The 19,710-nt window shown below is 37.2% G+C and overlaps 1 protein-coding gene across 1 annotated transcript; it reads left to right on the forward strand.

The window, feature by feature from the left end:
- Positions 1-265: 265 nt before the first annotated feature.
- LOC143847501 (WD repeat and SOF domain-containing protein 1) lies at positions 266-18,837 on the forward strand. Its single transcript, XM_077356351.1, has 18 exons — positions 266-500; positions 680-747; positions 1,279-1,368; positions 1,449-1,560; positions 3,066-3,093; positions 3,942-4,040; positions 4,223-4,292; positions 4,392-4,426; positions 4,523-4,597; positions 4,680-4,775; positions 8,596-8,659; positions 10,173-10,226; positions 10,717-10,802; positions 10,903-10,963; positions 11,081-11,145; positions 11,479-11,584; positions 17,093-17,181; positions 18,317-18,837. Exons 2-18 carry the CDS (start codon positions 682-684, stop codon positions 18,477-18,479), a joined length of 1,359 nt encoding a protein of 452 aa, XP_077212466.1. The 5' UTR covers positions 266-500; positions 680-681; the 3' UTR covers positions 18,480-18,837.
- Positions 18,838-19,710: the final 873 nt, after the last annotated feature.

Here is a 19,710-nt window from a genome sequence, read left to right on the forward strand (position 1 = left end):
GAAAGAAGAGAGAAGAGGGAAAAGTGGAAAAACAAAACGTGTTGCTTAAGAAAAGGGCATTTTCGTCCAGCTTTTAATGACAAGACCTCTTTTGTCCCTCGTTGGTAATTTCTGAAAAGTATGGGTCTGTAGATAATTCCACCTAATTTTTGTCCCCCATTGGTAATTGATCCAAAGCCAAAAGCCATGACCTGATTTGCAAATTGTTAAACTAGAGGACTCTATTTGCAAAAACACTATAGTTGGAGACTCTTTTTTGTAAAAACCCCTATTTTAATTTCCAAGAAAATCTCCTATTCTCCTCTTCGTTTCTGAGTCTAGGGTTTACCAAATGCAAGGGTTGTATTAGGGTTTTACAAGCTCTATACCCTCCTTTCATATTCCTTCTTCTCTCGATTCTCATCCGAACTCTAAAAACTTCCCGCGATTTTCGCCTTCTGATCTTCCACAGTCGTGCTTGACGATAATCTAAGCCTATTTTCTGCATTTTTTCTGTCACGGTACGCAGTTAATCTGCTTGTTTACTCTTTCTTCTTCATGAGAAATGCAATCTTAGGGTTTTTCTCTTTTAACGTTATCTACATATATGGAAAGTGAATTTTTTTTTTGATAGTTAAGCTGTGGAAAGCGAATAATTCTCATATATTATATCTTTTTTCTTTTTCTTTTTGATCTTCAGAGATGAAGGTTAAAGTCATATCACGTTCTACAGACGAATTCACACGCGAACGAAGCAAAGATCTCCAGGTATTTTCCTTTTAATATGCTTTATGGAAAATTCGGTTTTCTTACTTTTATCTTCTATTGTTATTATGATTATTATCTTGGCTCAGCTCTATTTTGGAGGCAGTATTTTATCTCTGTTATTTTTTCTTCTTCTAGGAATTGGGTAAATTTCAATGTTTTGAGATTACGAATGCAGTTATAGATCTTAGTTCTTTGAGTTTAAATTTTGTTCAAAACGAAGTAATTTTTGAGATTTTCTTCGTTGCCATTGAATTGAATTTATTATTTTGTGTTTTTTTAAATGTAGATGAGGACTGAATTTTCTTTTGATTTATGCTAAGAAATTGTTGATTGTGATTAATCAATGTTTTGTGCATTCAACTAATGTCCAAAAAAGATATTGACAAAGGCAATTCTACAATGAACATTTACTGCTTTCCTGTTCCAAATTTATGAATCACATGACTATTCTTTTGGTTCTTTACGCTCCTGAGATTGTGGGATTTGAGTTGGCTTCTAATATTGATTGGAATTTTCTTTAATATTTCGTAGAGGGTTTTTCGAAACTATGACCCTAACCTACGTACTCAAGAAAAGGCCGTTGAATATGTCCGGGCTCTCAATGCAGCGAAGTTGGATAAGGTGATTCTTTACTGTGAACTTAGATAATTCATGTTCTTGTTGATTCTTTTGCCCTCTTATTGATTTGTTTGGTTCTTTAGATATTTGCAAAACCTTTTATGGGAGCAATGGATGGACACATTGATGCCATCTCCTGTATGGCAAAGAATCCAAACCACTTAAAAGGAATATTTTCGGGTTCAATGGATGGAGGTAATTTTTTTCTTAAGATTTTTTTTTATCTTTGATACCAAATTTTCATTTGATTTTCAAAATTGTTAACATGCTATTTGATAATGCCTTTACTCAATGTTTTGAAAATCGGAATCGAATCGTAAATCGTAATTGGGGTCGAATCGTATCGGATTGTAAATCGTATCGTAAATCGTAAGATTCATTCAAAAATATAAAAAATATGTATAATAAAAAATTATAAATAAATTAAAGAATAAAAATAGCCAATTATTCATTTTTCATCCAAATTCATGAATTCAAACAGAAACTACCATGATTAGCATTCAATATTTTAATATGAATTGTTTGCTGACAAACTTGACACATACTAATCATCTAATTCTCATCCAAACCCATGCATCTTGGTTAATAATCTTTAAAAAAAGACACAAGATCATTTCAATTCTCAAAGTCTCAAACATCAAATGACAAATATCAATCATAAAAGACAGGAATCAATGTTGTCCTTATTATGGTAGTCTCCCACCTTGACTCCCACCTCGATGTGAGTAATGCGCTCAGGCCTCACCAAATGCTTTGTGCTCGACTTGTTCAATTCGTTCGAAGTCCTACTCCTCTGTCTTCTTCCTTCTAATGAGAGGGATTTCAAAGGCTTCTTGCAATGTAGAAAGAAAATGAGGTCTTTTGAAAGAAAGACATATTTTCTTTAATACAAAACTTAATTTGGATAAATCGCATAAATCGTATGAATCGTACGATTCACTATCGAATCGTAAGATTCATACAAATTAAGATTCAATCATGGGATTCAAATCGTTTTGCCTAAGAATCGTAAATTGAATCGTAAATCGAACCGTAAATCGTAAGATTTTCAAAATAATGCCTTTACTAGTCTAATGAAGGCTTTTATGAGATCAACCTTGATATTGGTACATAGCTAACGAATTCGGACAGGGAATTTTGTTGATTTTTTTACCAATAGACTTACTAGAAGTCAATAAAAAAATTCTTTAATCCACATCAATGAATTAAGAGGCAGATCCTTCTGTCTGGAAAAATGATGCATTGAGACAAGTGCTTCTCAAGATCAGATGCCTTTACAATACTAGTCTGGTTCCTTCATAGAACGTCTTCTTCACATGCCTGAAAAAGTTTTGTGGATTTTTTTCTACCATGGTTTCTTGTACCTGTATATTTTTGTTGATAAATCCATTTGGTAACCCTCAATACTACGTCTGATGAGTTAACAAGTTATCCCTATGTATTATTTTATTTTTTTTGGAGCAAACAAAGGGAACTTCATACACTTGTGATTATTATAGAATTCATATGGCACCCGCCTATAGTTGCTGATACCCACTTGCTACTTTTATAGCTTCCTTTCTGCAGCATCTCTACCGGTCTGGTTTGAAACTTTGGCATCGGCAGTTGTTCAATTATGTTACTTTTTGTTAGTCATTGTGTATTCCCATTTTGAAATATGCAAACGTAAAATTATTGTATGTTTTCTGTTGTGTTTGCAGATATTCGTCTGTGGGATATAGCTTCCAGGTACTATCAGAGCTCTGGACTAAATTAATTCAGTCCTGCAAAAACAGTTCGCTTTGGCCGTAGTCTCTTTCTTTGTATCAATTACCACTCTTACCAAGTTACTCATTTTTATTTTTATTTTAACCTGTTTCTTGAAAAATCGTATATGGCATATTTTGGACATAATCGTAATCTCCAATAAATGCTGGAAAAATGCTTCTTTTTCCCGAGATTGATTTCCTGAAGATAGTTTTCTAAGAATAGGAAACCATCTCCTATTTTCATGAAAATTCTATTAACACTTCCTTGTAAAGCCAAAGTGCTAATAAAATTTAATTTAAGTTTTACAATGCATTTAAAATAATGCAGGTTATTTGAGCTAGTGTGAGGAGATAGTTGTGAAATATTAGACTGGAGTTTAAAGATTTATACTGCTAGTTCAAGTTATTAAGAAGCAGGGATTACTTAAGACCGTAGATTTGCTTACATGATGTGGTAATTCATGTTTAATTGTTTGTGAGTATGATGCATGTAGTTCTGTTTTTTTCATAAACTTTATGATTTAAAAATAGAAGCTTCTCGGAAACTATTTTTATATTTATGCCCACTTTCTGTTTCTACTATGGTTTGAAGCTAAGACATGCAATGATACTTGTGTATGGATGTTGAATGGGCCCACACAGCTCATTGATTTTCTTTTCTTTCAGTATTTGGATGGCTTGTTTGAGCTGAGCACAATGTGATTACCTTTTATTGATGGCTATGATGAATATTATTGCACTGTTCTTTAATTTTTGCAATATGGCAAAAGACCAGCAAGCCATTAATGTTGCATATGCCATATGACAAGTTCAGTAAAAAATAAACAGGCGGACAGTTTGTCAGTTCCTTGGTCACCAAGGTGCTGTTCGGGGTTTGGCGGCATCCACAGATGGGCGCATTCTCATATCATGCGGAAGTGATTGCACGTAAGGATAGCGCTTCTGTATGATCTTTACATCCATTTTTTGGAGGTTTTCCATTATTTGGGACATCTCACATTTGATATTCTATCTTTATGCATGCATCCGAGTTCTTCTACTTGTTCATTGAAAGAAATGTCTGGAATTTGCTATTCTTAGCAATGTTATCCTGCTTTTGTTATTGGCAGTGTCAGGCTTTGGAATGTTCCTGAGGCAAATGTTATGGACTCAGACTGTTTATCCAATAATTCCTCAGAGGTCAGTTCTTTCTCTAAGTGAGCAATATCATCGAGTAGTTTATGTTTTATTCCCTTATTATCTCCTTAGATACTTAAATTAATGTTGTGTATTTTCCAGCCGCTGGCAGTTTATGTTTGGAAGAATGCATTCTGGTGAGGATGGGGCTCTATCCGGCTTTGAGTAGTTTGGATACCTACCTGTATTTTACTTTCTTGTACTAATGCGTACTTTTCTAATTGTACTTTTAGGGCTGTAGATCACCAGTGGGATGGTGATCTCTTTGCGACAGCTGGTGCTCAAGTTGATATTTGGGATCGCAACAGGTTTGATTTTAACTTTCCATGAACATTCATCTATACACGTGATATAAAATTTTGAATGATGCAAGTTACCTCTCCAATAAAGGTCACAACCAGTTAATAGTTTCGAATGGGGAAAGGACACCGTTATTTCTGTTCGATTTAGTCCAGCAGAACCAAATGTCTTGGCAACATCAGCTAGGTATGTGTAGCTGTGTTTTTCAATTACCCTCATCATTTTGGAAAGAGTTTTCTTTATAATATTGGGCTGGTGAATGAGCAATTGTTTTCTTGTTCATGCTCTAGAGTTTTGTTTAATTCGTAATAGTATTTGTAGAATAAAAAATAGTGTTCCCGTTCAAACATATTTCATATGGTGTTAAATTGCCCTAGTTCTCTCAACAAAAAATCACACCAATATCATTTTAAGTAGTTTTATGTTAGTCACTTAAGAGGAGGTTTGTATGGTTGAGATTATAATAGTATCAATGGCTTAGATTGCTTTTAGGGTTGTGAGAACATTGCAGGGAGAGGGTGGTTGGTTCCTATAACTCAGTCATTCCTGCCAATTCCAGAATTAAAAATATATGTTTTTTCTCCCCTAAGAAGCTGTTCAAATAACGATAACACCATCTTGGTGTTTTTGACACGTTTCTAATCTATTTTCTCTTATGTTTCTTTATTTATTACTTATAGATCATATCTGTCCAAATCTATGCTTGTGCTTGTGTTGCATCAAATTGGTCGTATGGATAAATCACAGCAAGAGGAGATGCTTGAATTAAGGAGAACAGTAGCGCGTTTGGTGCTTGAGTTACAACACTTGCAGGTTCGGGAATGAGCGGAAGCCTGAATGGAGGTACCGGAAAGCAATCACAATGACAAAGATCTAGTTGATCATCTTGAAGGGAGCATAGGGGAATTTAGCAATATCCACTTCGGGCTGAGGAGTGTGTGGCACCTTTTATGAGTAGGAGAAAGCCATCAAATCACATAGGAACAATGGAAATTCCATCTTTGTATTTGACCATCTCCGTCGGCTTCCTTAATTAATATAATCTGCTGCTTTTCAAAAAAAAAAGGAACAATGGAAAATGCATTAAGTTTTGGTGCTGTATAGGGTGTTTGAAACAACAAAACAGCAAGTTGGACTGACCAAAACAGCTCAACAATGAATTAACGAGCCCCGTGAATTGTTGGAAGCGGCGACAGAGCTCTTGAAAGGAAGGTGGCGTAGGACAACTTGTGAGGTAATATTTTTAGGAAGAGAAAGGGATGATTAGGGGTGCCTGAAGAGGGTTTTGTAGATATGAAATCAGGGTTTAGGTTAAAAGAATAAGCTTGATAAATAGGACCAAATTCAAAGTTCAGAATCTGAACTCTACCTCCCTCGACTCTGATTTCCCGGTTCCTTGTGATGTTCCTCAGCCATAAGTGTTCCATTGTACTTTACAGCGAATCTTCCGTTGGTAGTTTGGTAGATAAAAGTACTGCAATGCTCATCATTATGCAAAAAGGAACCATTAAAAAAAAACCATCATGCAAAATGGATCTTGTCCTGAATTTAGATGCATCTGGGTGTGCCTGTACGTCTGATGTTTATAACTATAAATATTATGATTTTTAACTAATTCAGATGTGAATAAACAAAATTTTACTTGAAGAGCAACTACCTTGCAGTAGTCCTCCCATACATGACCTTCAGCTTGACCATCTGATGTTCATCCCAACCAAATCCACTATGATTGCTGAGAAGTTTTATAACACCCTTGCTCCCTTTTCAATGATTTACAACAGTTTTGAATTTGTCCTCGATAAATTGTAAACCTTTACTTTTTGTTAAAATCTGTGATTACATTCATCCAACCTTGTCATGTAAAACCTTGGTCATTTTTGTTCCCTTTAGTCACCTCATCTACCATGAGGCCAATGAAACAGTGATCCATGGATTTGGTCCGCAACATCTTTGTACAGATGCTACCAGTAGATTGACTATCCATATGCTGAAAATAAGCTCTCTTAAATTTATAACATCAACTCGTTATATTGTGCTACCATTCAGAAAAAGAACTAGTTATATATTACTACTTGTACTAATGCATGCAATTCACATACTCAAATGTCTTGAGCTTCCGACATTATCTGTACTTCTCATAGTCACATGCAGAAATTTGAACAAAAAATATGGGTTACAATCCAAGTTATAGGCAGTGAGAAATAAATCACTATAATTGACACAGAAAATGTGATCAGAGCTCCAAAGAGCACCATGATAAGCACAATCATGTAAGTTGTGCTCTGCACCATACACCTTTAAGAATGTCAACAATGAATTTTGGGGCTATTGATCAATTAGTAGGATAGAAGCCAGTATGTGTAGTAACTAGTAGAAGATAAAGAGTATAGAGCTGTATAATAGGACAATGTCTGCAAAAAATTCCCGTCGGAATGCAAACTACCTATGTACTTCCATTATTATAATCAAAACAATATGAAAGCGTACAATACAGAATCTGTTCCATCATTTATGTCATGAACTGATTATCAACAGCTTGGGAACACTCTTAAGATATCAGAAAGCTCGCATTAAAGATAGTAAATTCCCTCACCCTCTCCAGATGAAATCTGTTATTCTAATGACAGAATTCTTCTCCTCGGTCAACCTTGAAATTAGAACCTTCGCATGGAAAAACACTTGAGTATTATGTATATCTACAATATAAATTTACTTGAAGTACTTGAAGTAGATTTTCCTTACGTGAATTTGCACAGAAGATGAGGGCCATCCTAGGGACCATATTCTAAGTTTAAGTGTTCTTTTGGTGTACCATTAAAAAAACAGTGTTCTTTAGGTGTCTTTTAAGTCTCTTTAATTTATAGGAGGGGTACTTTCCACCAATATCACTTGATTTCTTTAAGTTGTAGGTGTTTAAAATGCCCCTCCCCATGATTATTACAAAAATCTTAAGTGATAGAGGCATTAAAGTCATTTGTAATAAATCACTTAAGTTGTTAAGTGACCACAAGGAGCCACATTGAAACATAAGGGAGTCCTTGTATTTGTGGGACTTGAAGTGGATTAATTTATGAGGCCTAGTAGATTTGAAGAGTCTTAGTGTACTTGTAATACGGAGAGCCCACGTAATAGTTTTATTTCAAAGAGAAGTGAGTTGTTAAGTATAATAGGAGTCCTCTACTTCTTAATAAAATTCTTTATCATTCAAAAAAAATATAGTAGGAGCCCTAATTAGGCTAGGATTTTTTTTTTTTTTTTTTTGGAATGGTACTAGGAAACAGCCTCTCTGCAAAGCAGGTAAGGCTGGTACATCAGCCCCCCACCCCCCACCCACCCACACACACACAACAACAACAACAACAGACCCCGCAATGGCGGGAGCCTTGTGCACTGGGCCGCCCTTTTTTTTAATGGTACTAGGAGTTATTTTGCAACAAGGACTGGAAGTCTTTTTTATTTTTTTATTTTCGTATGGCTTGCATAGCCTATAAATATAGAAGATCTATTGACCTTGAAAACAATTGATTATGAGTAAAAATTGAGGCTTTCTTATATTGATTGGATTTGATGCATTTTTTGAAGTGTGATGTCTCATATTAGGTTAGTTTTCTATCCCTAAGCTCTTATATTTGTTTCTTTCACCCCCTCTAGCTCACGGTTGTGAGCCCTACATTTTCCCCTTCTTATTCTCTTTCTTTACTTCTACCGTCTCTCTTCCCAAAAAAAGTAATTTGTGAACCCAAGATTCACATCAGTTTTTCTCACGCATGTCACTTTTTTTTTTTTGAATGGTTTCTCATGTATGTCACTTAGTGTATTAGATAACAAAATGCCTATGTTTGCATCTTTTTTTATAGATTAAACACTGCCTATTCTTGCTTAACAACAAGCCTTAAAGTAGCCAAGTGTGCTTGGGTTGTAGCTTGCCTTTTCACATTGCAAAGCTTGCTCTAGTGAACTTACCATTCATAGAAGGAATATAACTCTATATTTCTGGTTCTTCTAGTGACCGCAGCATAACACTATATGATTTGCGCATGTCATCACCAGCAAGGAAACTTATCATGAAGGTATTGTGGCAACATTGTTACTGTACATTTGGACATTGAGTTGTCATCTTTATTTAATTTCTAGTATCTTCATATTTCATTTTTGGTGTCAATCTTTGTCACTATTTCTATCCTCAAATGGCTGCTTTATTTTTATTTTTTTGAATGATTCCTCAAATGGCTGCTTTATTTTCTATTGTAAGTGGCTTTATGACATAGTTCTTCATATAGTTATATATGTTTCAAGGAACATGAAAATGACTAAGGATCATATTTTGTGCCTGCACGATTGATTGAGAATTTTGAGAACCTTTCTGAACGTCCTTCTTCACCGGGCTTATTGAAAAGGGGGGAGTGAGGGCTGAATAACCGAACTACGAAAGAAAAAAGGAGTCGAATTCTTTCTCTCTCGTTAATTTGGCTTACTTAGCTGCCTCACATTTTACTACCTCTCATCTCAATTTTTGCTTAGAATGGTTGATATTGTTAGTTTTTTGGGTTATTTGATAGCATTTCTTTTTCAAAATATCTGTATGTTTGCTATTGCTCACAGAAGATTTGTGCGTGCGTGCGTGTGAGAGAACGGTCTAGTAATATTTGAGAAGAAATAGACGACAATTCAACTCTTCAAGTGTGTTCATGGATATCATTTCTTTCATCTAACATCTGGAGTATTTGTAGTGAATAATCTAGTAATACATGAGAAGAAACAAAAGATTATTGAGTGTGACCTTTAAATTTACAACATGCTTTTCTGCACAACCTGTCAACTCTTTTTCAGCTTGTAATTTTACTCTTTGGTCGAAAGTAAAACACCATTATAGGATGAAGTCTTGCTTGTGTTTTCCAGAAATTTCTCCATTCAGTATCATTTCCTTCGTAATCTCGTGTTACCTCATTTCCAACACCTTTTCAACGCCACTCTCTCTCTCTCTCTCTCTCTCTCTCTCTCTCTCTCTCTCTCTCTCTCTCTCTCTCTCTCCAAAGGGCAATTCTAGCTGTTTTTACTTCCATCTTTTGTATTTTATGGAATTATGAAAGCAGGAACTATACCTTTCAAAAAAAATATGAAAGCAGGTACTATGATTGCATATCCAAATCAGGATTGTTTCCTCTCCTAAAAGATTGCTCTCGCATACTTCCTTTGTTACTCTTCTGACCTATCACTTTGATGCAATCAAAACATGGGGGCCTTCCAAATTGATGCAAAAAATTTAAATATGTATATAATATTACATTCAAACACAACTAAAAATTTGCTAGATTCTTTATTTACTTGTTCCAATAAGAGTTGTGGTAGAGTTTTGAGGCAGATTCATTACAAGAGTTATTCATTGGATGAGGTCCCAGGCCATTGTATTTATGGTGCTTCTAGTGTCATATGGGATTTGCATAATTAGGTTTGTTGTTCATCTGTTCTGTAATTTTGTTTCCAATTGATCAGATGTGTGCAATTCTCTTACTAGCTATTTAAAATATGGTAGTCCATAATTGTATTTCTTGGCAGAAGCTGACCTACACTTGCTTGTTACAGACAAAAACTAATGCTATTTCTTGGAATCCAATGGAGCCGATGAATTTCACAGCAGTAAGCACATCAAGCTGATCTCATTTTTAATGAATTATTTCTGACAGGAATGGATTCCCTTTTAGGATATTGTAACTGTTTGCGTGTTATATATTACTGTCATTTCCGACGGAACTTAAACAGAAACATTTCTTTTTCTCAGTTACATGTTAACAATCTTTTTTTTTACATGAACTGCAGTTTCTGTTTTGGATTTTAGAATTTTATGATGGATGTTGTTTCAGAGTATAGGATATCAGGCCTTTGACTCAGGATTTTTCATTTTTTTTTTTTTTTTTGAAATGGCAAAAATTGAAAGTTCTTTGTGGCACGCTTGAGTTTTCAAGTACAAATGGAATTTCTGAAGGGACAAGAAAAGGATCTTGTTTATTTCTTCATTTGCTCTCAACTCCTAAAATGATGGTAGCCAGTAGATATCCGATGACCACTTGAGATCATTAGTGCTAATCATCCTCTCACTAGTTACTGATCTTAAATTTTACTAATACAGGCAAATGAGGATTGCAACTGCTACAGCTATGATACAAGAAAACTGGTTGAAGCCAAGTGTGTGCATCAAGATCATGTGTCTGCAGTGTGAGTGGGCATGGTTAATCATTTTATTTTTTAATATCCCTCATATTTTCAGTAATAATCTCCATTCTCTGACAAGTCCTCAACTTTTGCTTTATTTCAGGATGGATATTGATTACTCTCCAACTGGGCGGGAATTTGTAACTGGCTCTTATGATAGGACAGTGAGTACCCTTCTGCCTTGTATTATATTAAATTTTGTTGTCAATCTCTCTTCTGCCAAAAGAAGACAGATTGCTCCATTTTCAATTCCATTTGAACCTTAACTTCAAATTTTGCAGGTGCGGATTTTCCAATATAATGGTGGTCACAGCAGGGAAATTTACCATACTAAGAGAATGCAAAGGTTTTTACGATTTTACATTTTCCTTCCAACTCTTAATTTTGGAGTCCCAAGTTTAATTTTCCTTCCACCTTTCAAAAAAAAGTTTAATTTTCCTTCCACCAATGCAAGTCTCTCTGAAGCAAATTTGATTTGGGTTTCATGTGGCGGAACGTAAAGATTTTCATGCAGATTTTTTACTACTTTCCCTATGATTCCTGTACCTAACCCATGACCTCAAGCTCAAGCCTGAGGCCCTTAAGTTCTGCCTCATAGGACAAGGATTGATTCCTTGTGATTTATGTACCATTTTCTCTAGTTGTTTTAGTTTCTGACAAGGTTTTCTCATCTATGTAGAGTATTTTGCGCCAAGTTTACCTGTGATGCCACTTATGTTATTTCTGGAAGTGATGACACCAATCTTCGGCTATGGAAAGCTAGAGCATCAGAACAATTGGGAGTTGTAAGTATCTATATATCCACCCACTCTGATGCTGCCATTCAGACATGAAGTGATAATTGTAGATGCCCACTAGTTTTAGTTGTACCTGAAACTGATGAGAACGGTAAAATCAGCAGTGTCTGAAATTCCTGATTGACTAGCATAATGAAACTAATTTTATTTTAACAAAAAATAGTGATAAATATATGTTTCTTATATTATAGCCATTCAAATTATATATATATATATATATATATATATATATATATATATATATATATATATATATATATATATATATATATATATATATATATATATATGAGAAAAGTGTTTCTAGTCTGCCGACTAGAGATCATTCTCTAGTCCGGCGACCAAAAACACTTGGGCCCCACATTTTTTGTGGTGATCTAAAACATTCATTTGATAGGCCCCATCATAGATAGGGTGTCCACAAAAAATCAGCTTCATAGGATCCTCTTAACCCTTTCATTTGTGGAGCTAAAAAATGGACAGATTTGTGCCGATTTATAGCCATCCTTTTTAAGCTCCACAAATCACAGGGTTGGGATGATCCTATGGAACTGATTTTTTGTGGACACCCTATCTATTTCAGGGCCCATCAAATGAATGCTTTGCATCACCCAAATAAGGTGGGTATGAGAAAAGTGTTTCTAGTCTGCCGACTAGAGATCATTCTCTAGCCCGGCGACCAAAAACACTTGGGTCCCACATTTTTTGTGGTGATCTAAAGCATTCATTTGATAGGCCCCATCATAGATAGGGTGTCCACAAAAAATCAGCTTCATAGGATCATCTTAACTCTTCCATTTGTGGAGCTAAAAAATGGACAGATTTGTGCCGATTTACAGCCGTCCATTTTAAGCTCCACAAATCACAGGGCTGGGATGATCCTATGGAGCTGATTTTTTGTGGACACCCTCTCTATGTCAGGGCCCATCAAATGAATGCTTTGCATCACCCAAATAAGGTGGGACCCATGTTTTTTGGTCGCCGGACTAGATAATGATCTCTAGTCGGCAGACTAGAAACACCTCTCTCTCTCTCTCTCTCTCTCTCTATATATATATATATATATATATATATATATATATATATAGAGAGAGAGAGAGAGAGAAAAGTGTAGCTACACATACGTGTAGCTAACTTAGCTACACCAACGGCTTAAAATACAGTGGGCCCCACATTGTTTGGGTGATGCAAACCATTCATTTGATGGGCCCTCACATAGATAGGGTGTGCCCAAAAAATCAGCTCCATAGGATCATCCCAACCCTACGATTTGTGGAGGCAAAATTGGACGTGTAAAAACCTTCACAAATCTATCAATTTTTGCCTTCACAGTTTGAAGGGTTGGGATGATCCTATGGAGCTGATTTTTTGGGCACACCCAATCAATGTGAGGGCCTATCAAATGAATGGTTTGGATCACCCAAATAATGTGGGCCCACTGTATTTTAAGCCGTCGGTGTAGCTAAGTTAGCTACACGTATGTGTAGCTTCACTTAACTCATATATATATATATATATGTGGGGAAACGTTAAGTTATCTGAGCAAGAGCTCAAAAAAACATTTGGGCCCACATTTTTTGGATGATCCAGAGCATTCATTTGGATAGTCCAAAGATAGATAGAGTGTGCACAAAAAATCTGCTCCACAGGATTATCCTAACCCTTCGATTTGTGGAGGTTAAAGTGGATGGGTATGAACCTCCACAAATCTGTCCATTTTTAACCTCCAAAAATCGAAGGGTTAGGATCCTATGGAGCTGATTTTTTGGGCACACCCTATCTATATAAGGGCCTATCAAATGAATGCTTTGGATCATCCAAACAATGTGGGCCCACATGATTTTTTGAGCTCTTGCTCAGATAACTTATTTGAGGTATCGCGCAGAAAACGTTTTCCCTATATATATATATATATATATATATATGAGGAAAGGGTTCTTGCACACGAGTGCAGAAACAGGGTGGGGGCCCACTTTTTTTGGGGTCCAAAGCATTCACTTGGAAGGCCCTTCCATGGATAGGGTGTGGCAAAAAAATCAGCCCCATTGGATCATCCTAACCCTGCCATTTGTGGAGGGGAAAAATGGGCAGAAACATGGACACACAGTGTCTGTCCATTCCCCCACCACCTTTGATTGGGTTAGGACGATCCAATGGGGCTGGTTTTTTGGGCCACACCCTCTCCATGGAAGGGCCTTCCAAATGAATGGTTTTGATCCCCACAAAAATGTGGCCCCCACCCTGTTTCTACACTCGTGCGCAGGTAACTTACCTGCAAACATTTGCAGGAACCCCTCTCTCTCTCTCTCTATATATATATATATATATATATATATATAGGAAAAGGTTTCTGAGCTCAAGCTCAGCCTGAGCTAGAGCTCATAAACCATTACTCCCATAGTTGGTTGAGTCAACCAACCCATTTAGTTTATAGGTTATGCTTAGGGTTAGGGTTAGGGTTATGAACTTATGATTTGTGGAGGTTTAGAATGGATGGCTAGAAATTATGGTCCTATAGATCGGATGGTTAGGATTATGGTATGGAGCTGGTTTCTTAGGAACATCCTATCTATGTGAGGTAGTGTAAAATGAATGGGTTGGATGAGTGAAACTACTATGGGAGATGGTGTATTCTAAGCTCTAGCTCAGCCTGAGCTGGAGCTCAGAAACCACGCCCTCACATATATACTGATATATATGTGTGTGTGTGTGTGTGTGTGTTATCGTTATTAGTGTTTGGTGTGCCGTACTTTAGATAAATATTTATCATCAAGTTAACCATTTGTATAATTTATTACATTATAGCCATTATATATAGGGATTTGCTAGCGTCCATCGCAAAAGGCATTTCGCAGATGCTCTGTCGCATGTCAGAGCAGCCACACAGTGAATGAAGACAAAATCTGCTGAAAAGTGATCTTGTGTGGCTGCTCTGACATGCGATAGAGCATGTGTGAAATGCCTTTTGTGATGGACGCTAGCAAATCCCATATATATAGTTATTAGTGCTTGGTGCGCCGTACTTAAATAAATATTTGTCATTAAGTTAACCATTATGTATTAATTTATGACACTCTTTTAAGGGGAACATCAAAGAAGTTTTATTTGATGAATGAATCGTTTTGGGAACGTCTCTTTCTTTGAAGAACCTCGATGATATTTCATAAAATTAGCTGTCCTTTTACCAGACCCAAGGTGTACAGTGCTATTTGCCAATGGATTAGTCACAATACCCCACGTCATTTCCTCGCTGATTTCCAATTTTCAGCGAACCACTTCTCGGCACTCTACTAGGATGCCTTAAGTATACACCAATCTTAACGGTTTTGCCCCCTGCACCTACATGTGGAGGTGCTTTCTCGCCAGGAACAGCGTTGAGACAAAGTCGCACCGCACTGTCCGAGTTAAGTGTATGGCCTGGTGGCAGCTATACAGCTCTGTTTCTGGCAGGGAGAATCAAAGATTGTTTAGGATCCGGCTTGCTGGGGTAATTTTTGCCAGTGGAACAGATGGTCTAGACATGGTAGCATTCCTGCTGAGGGGTCTAACCAGGACCGGACTGGTTTTCGTCACAGGTTTTCGTAGTTTCTCTTCGCATGAAAGTGGTGATACCATCAATTGGTGATGACGGGTTTGATGGCTGCTAACCTTGTTTAATTGTGCGCTTGTGCAAGTCCATCTCATACTATGTTCCATGCAATAAAATAATTACCAAACCATTTCAAAAACTTTAGGGAAATGATAAATGCGCCCCTTTTTCATTACTTCGGACACCCAGTTGCAGTGTACGTGGCAATCAGGTCTGTTGAATCCTTCCCATGTGAAGTACATCAGGCCCCCTCTGCAGTCATAGATACACTGCAGCTGGGTGTCCCAAGTAATGAATAGGGGCGTATTTATCACTTCCCAAACTTTATTGCATCATAATTTTAGTAGGCATCAAATAGGCCCATATAGGTTGGCATAATTTCATGGGATTATTTGTCTTATTAAGCACATATTTCAACATATGGTGTCGAATAGGCTCTTCATAATTTACACTAGATGGAAGGGTATCTCACTCAGTATCTGTACTCGAGGGCTTTCAACACAACTGAAGTTTAATAGAGATTTGCAGCTAACCCATTCTATTCTTAAACTCGTATTATAACAGTACCATTTTTTTTTTTGGAAAAGCAAAAAAATAAAAAAATAAAAAAAAAATATATATATATATATATATATGAGAATACAGTTCCTGCGGGTGCCCTCATATAAGCTTACCTGCGGTGGCTCTCTCAAAACATAGGGGGCCCACATTGTTAGGATGATCTGAAGCATTCATTTGAAAGGCCACATCATAGATAGGGTGTGTACAAAAAATCAGCTCCATTGGATCATCCTAACCCCTCCAAAAGTGGGGGCAAAAATGGGCAGATTTGTGGACAAAATGTGTCTATCCATTTTTGCCCCTACTTTTGGAGGTGTTAGGATGATCCAATGGAGCTGATTTTTTGTACACACCATATCTATGATGTGGCCTTTCAAATGAATGCTTCGGATCATCCTAACAATGTGGGGCCCTTATGTTTTGAAAGAGCCACCTCATATAAGCTATATGAGGGCACCCTTAGGAACCCTTTTCTCTCTCTCTCTCTCTCTCTCTCTCTCTCTCTCTATATATATATATATATATATATATATATATATATATATATATATATATATGAGAAAAGGGTTCCTGCGCTCGAGTGCAGAAACAGGGGTGGGCCACATTGGGGGGAGGGATCCAAAGCATTCATTTGATGGGCCCTTTCATGGATAGGGTGTCCACCAAAAATCAGCTCCATTGGATCACCATAGGGTGTCCATTTGTGGGTGAAAAATGGGCAGATTTGTGGACAAACAGTATCTGTCCATTTTCTCCCCCACAAATGGACACCTTAAGATGGTCCAATGGAGCTGATTTTTGGTACACCCCCCATCCATGAGGGGGCCATATGAATGGTTTGGATCCCCCCCCCCCCCCCCTCCAATGGCCCCACCCCCCTGTTTCTGTGCTTGAGCGTAGATAAGCCTATCTGCGCTCGAGCACAGAAACCCTTTTCTCATATATATATATATATATATATATATGAAATCTAAATTACCTAAGATAGGGACCAGCAGTCCCTTGCCTATTTAGTATTATAACAGTACTGTTGAATGACTTTGTTACGCCTCTACATATTTCTATCCATGCGCATTTGAACTGCTCTTTTTCTGTAAATGATATTTTAAGTATAGTGGCACCAGAGCCATGGCAAATGTCGGGCTCTCGATGTGCATCACATAGGATTTTCACTTAGCCATGTATGGTTTGGTTTGCTTTGTTGTTCCCAAGCCTGAGTGCTGCTTTATTCATCTGTGTGAGAGATCTGTCTGAGGGGATGCAGGGTTTAGTTGCATTGCCTTTAGTCCCAAAATGTGATAAAAGTCCCTTCCTAAATGCTGACCAATTTGTCTCTCTTCATGCAGATTCTTCCTAGGGAGCGTAAGAAGCAAGAGTATATGGAGGCGGTCAAGGATCGTTACAAGCACCTTCCGGAGGTTAAGCGCGTTGTTAGGTATGCTGTGTTTATGCAGATTCGATTAAGCCATTCTGGAGCATCTTTAAAAATGACTAAAAAGAATAACTGAGCAGAACAGGCTAGACAAGATTATAGTTTGTGATTCCAGAGTCCTAAAAACAACGAGAGCTCCTACTGAGTTGATACATTGAGAGATACACATTAAGGGCATTTTGGCTACCATGAATTTGTTTTCTTGGAATAATAGCTTACACCAAGGTGAGGAAGGCTGGGAGAGGGATTTGTTTTGCTGGAATAAGTGAGGGACTCGGTGAGAGGGTAAGAAAGCCTGAAAAACCAGGAAACAAAAAACTCTAGTCAAAATATGATTAACTTTTTCCTTGTTTTTTACCCACTTCTCACGTCTGCTCAATCTGAGGGACCCAGTGAGAGGGTAAGAAAGCCTGAAAAACCAGGAAAGAAAAAACTCTAGTCACTTTTCCCTGGTTTTTTAGCCACTTCTCAACTTCTACTCAATCATGCCCTCTCTCTCCTCCTCCTCCCACCTGCCCTACCCTCTCCCACCACTCGGAGAAACTAATTTATCATGAACAAAAAAATTACTGGTTCCCAGACATGGCCGTTTGGATTGTAAGAAAAACGTTTCATCAAGAAAAAAATTTCTTAGGAAATTATTTTTATGTCCACAATTTAGAGGGAAATGGTAAATTTTAGGGATATCATTATAAATTAAGGGTCCCTTTAAATAAAACTTGAACCACAGTGGTTCAAGTCACATCTTTTCATGTGTGATCAAGCAATAAAAAAACTTAAAAAATTGAAAATGTTTTTTTTCCAATCTTAGAAAAATTCTTTCAATCCAAACAGGTCCTACAAAATTTTCTCCGAGACTGGCTTTGGGTACTTGACAAAATTTTCTCCGAAACTGGCTTTGGGTAGTTGGAAGAACATTGCCATAATGAAGTAGGAAGCATGTTTGACACTTCAAACTTGAAAATCTTGTTGCTAACTGTTCTATATCTGAAAATTTACTCTGTCCAACTTGAGTTTACTTGTTTCAAGTTCTCCAACTCACACCCAATGCGATGGAAATTTGTACTTCAAATTTGACTAGACCCTTCAACTTTAATGTACTCATCATTTTTTGGTCAAATTATATAAATTTTGGCAGGCATAGGCACTTACCAAAACCAATTTACAAGGCAACGGCACTCAGGCGCACCATGGTTGATGCGGAAAGGAGGAAAGAGGAAAGGAAGAGAGCTCACAGTGCCCCAGGTAGCATGCCTACACAACCATTCCGAAAGAAAAGGATTATTAAAGAAATCGAGTAACTTGCCAGTAATAAGGGGAAACACAGTGGGGATCTATCTCAGAAGTTCTGTTCAGCGTAGAAGCCATGTACTCGAGGTATGGCGTCTCTGTTCTAGTTATCAGTCACCTTCCTCGGCTAATGAGAATTGGAAGTTCTGGAAATCAAGTTGAACCGTTCTGTATGTAACAGTTTTGATAGGTTAGATTGAGTTATTGTAATGTAGATCATGGTCTTCTCTTTTGAAAGAAGGTTTTTGGAGGTGGAAACCTAAGTTACATAGGGTTGCGCTCTTCAATGCTTCTCCTCATTCTCCTCCGCTTTGCTTCAGGAATTCTGCACTTTTTTCATTCACTTCATTGTTTTTTTCATTCCTGGCATGGAAAAAAGTGCAAAAGTGCTGCTGAGAAGGGTACTATGTCTAAGACCCAACAACTTGGCAAATCCCTGTACTTTTCTTTTCAAAAAAAAGAAAAGAAAAGATGGGTACTATTTCTAGTGCATTAGTTCAGATGCATCTCCTTTTGTAAATGGCTAGGTGTATTGGCCCACTCCAAAAGGTTGTTTTGATCTTTAATCCATTTGAAGATCTTGCTTTTTCAGAATCATAAGGAGACACCTTCCACCACATGCACAATCCAAGCAAACTTTCGAACATTCCCTTCTCTACAATGACTTGAACAACCCTTTCAAGCCATAGCCATCGGAGCCATAAGGCCCTGTTTGTTTTGGATTTTGAGTCCAAAGTGATTATTAGGAGAGATTATATGAAGGGCCTTATGAACACGTGCTCATCACCCCATCCTTGTTATTTGATCCATAGAAACTTAATTTTTTTAGGAGTTGCTATTCGATCAAATATCAACGGTGGCACCTTTACGTGTTCACACGGCCCTTCATCATATAATTACTCGATTATTAGACTCAAATATGAATCAGTGAGTCGTGACCCGATAATATAATGAGGTGCTCATGAACTGCACAGTAGACCCTACTTCTGATAAATCCTGACCATCCATTTGCTTAGTCTTGCCTCAGATCTCTGATGGCTCATAAACGATGCTGATTGTACTAATTGAGTTCGAAACACTGCGACGAACCCAGACCGGCAATTGCAGAAAAATCATGCTGATTGGGCAGCCTCTAATTTTCTAATCAACCATGTTTTTAGTAGTAGGCCTCTTGTGGGACCCACCTGTCCGTATTGATGAAAGATGGAGCCCACTTATGCAACTCCTTGAATTCCAGTGTGA

This window comes from Tasmannia lanceolata, unplaced genomic scaffold (genome assembly GCF_043159265.1).
Source record: "Tasmannia lanceolata isolate RefF3 unplaced genomic scaffold, GAP_Taslan_0.1 ptg000015l, whole genome shotgun sequence".
NCBI lineage: Eukaryota > Viridiplantae > Streptophyta > Magnoliopsida > Canellales > Winteraceae > Tasmannia > Tasmannia lanceolata.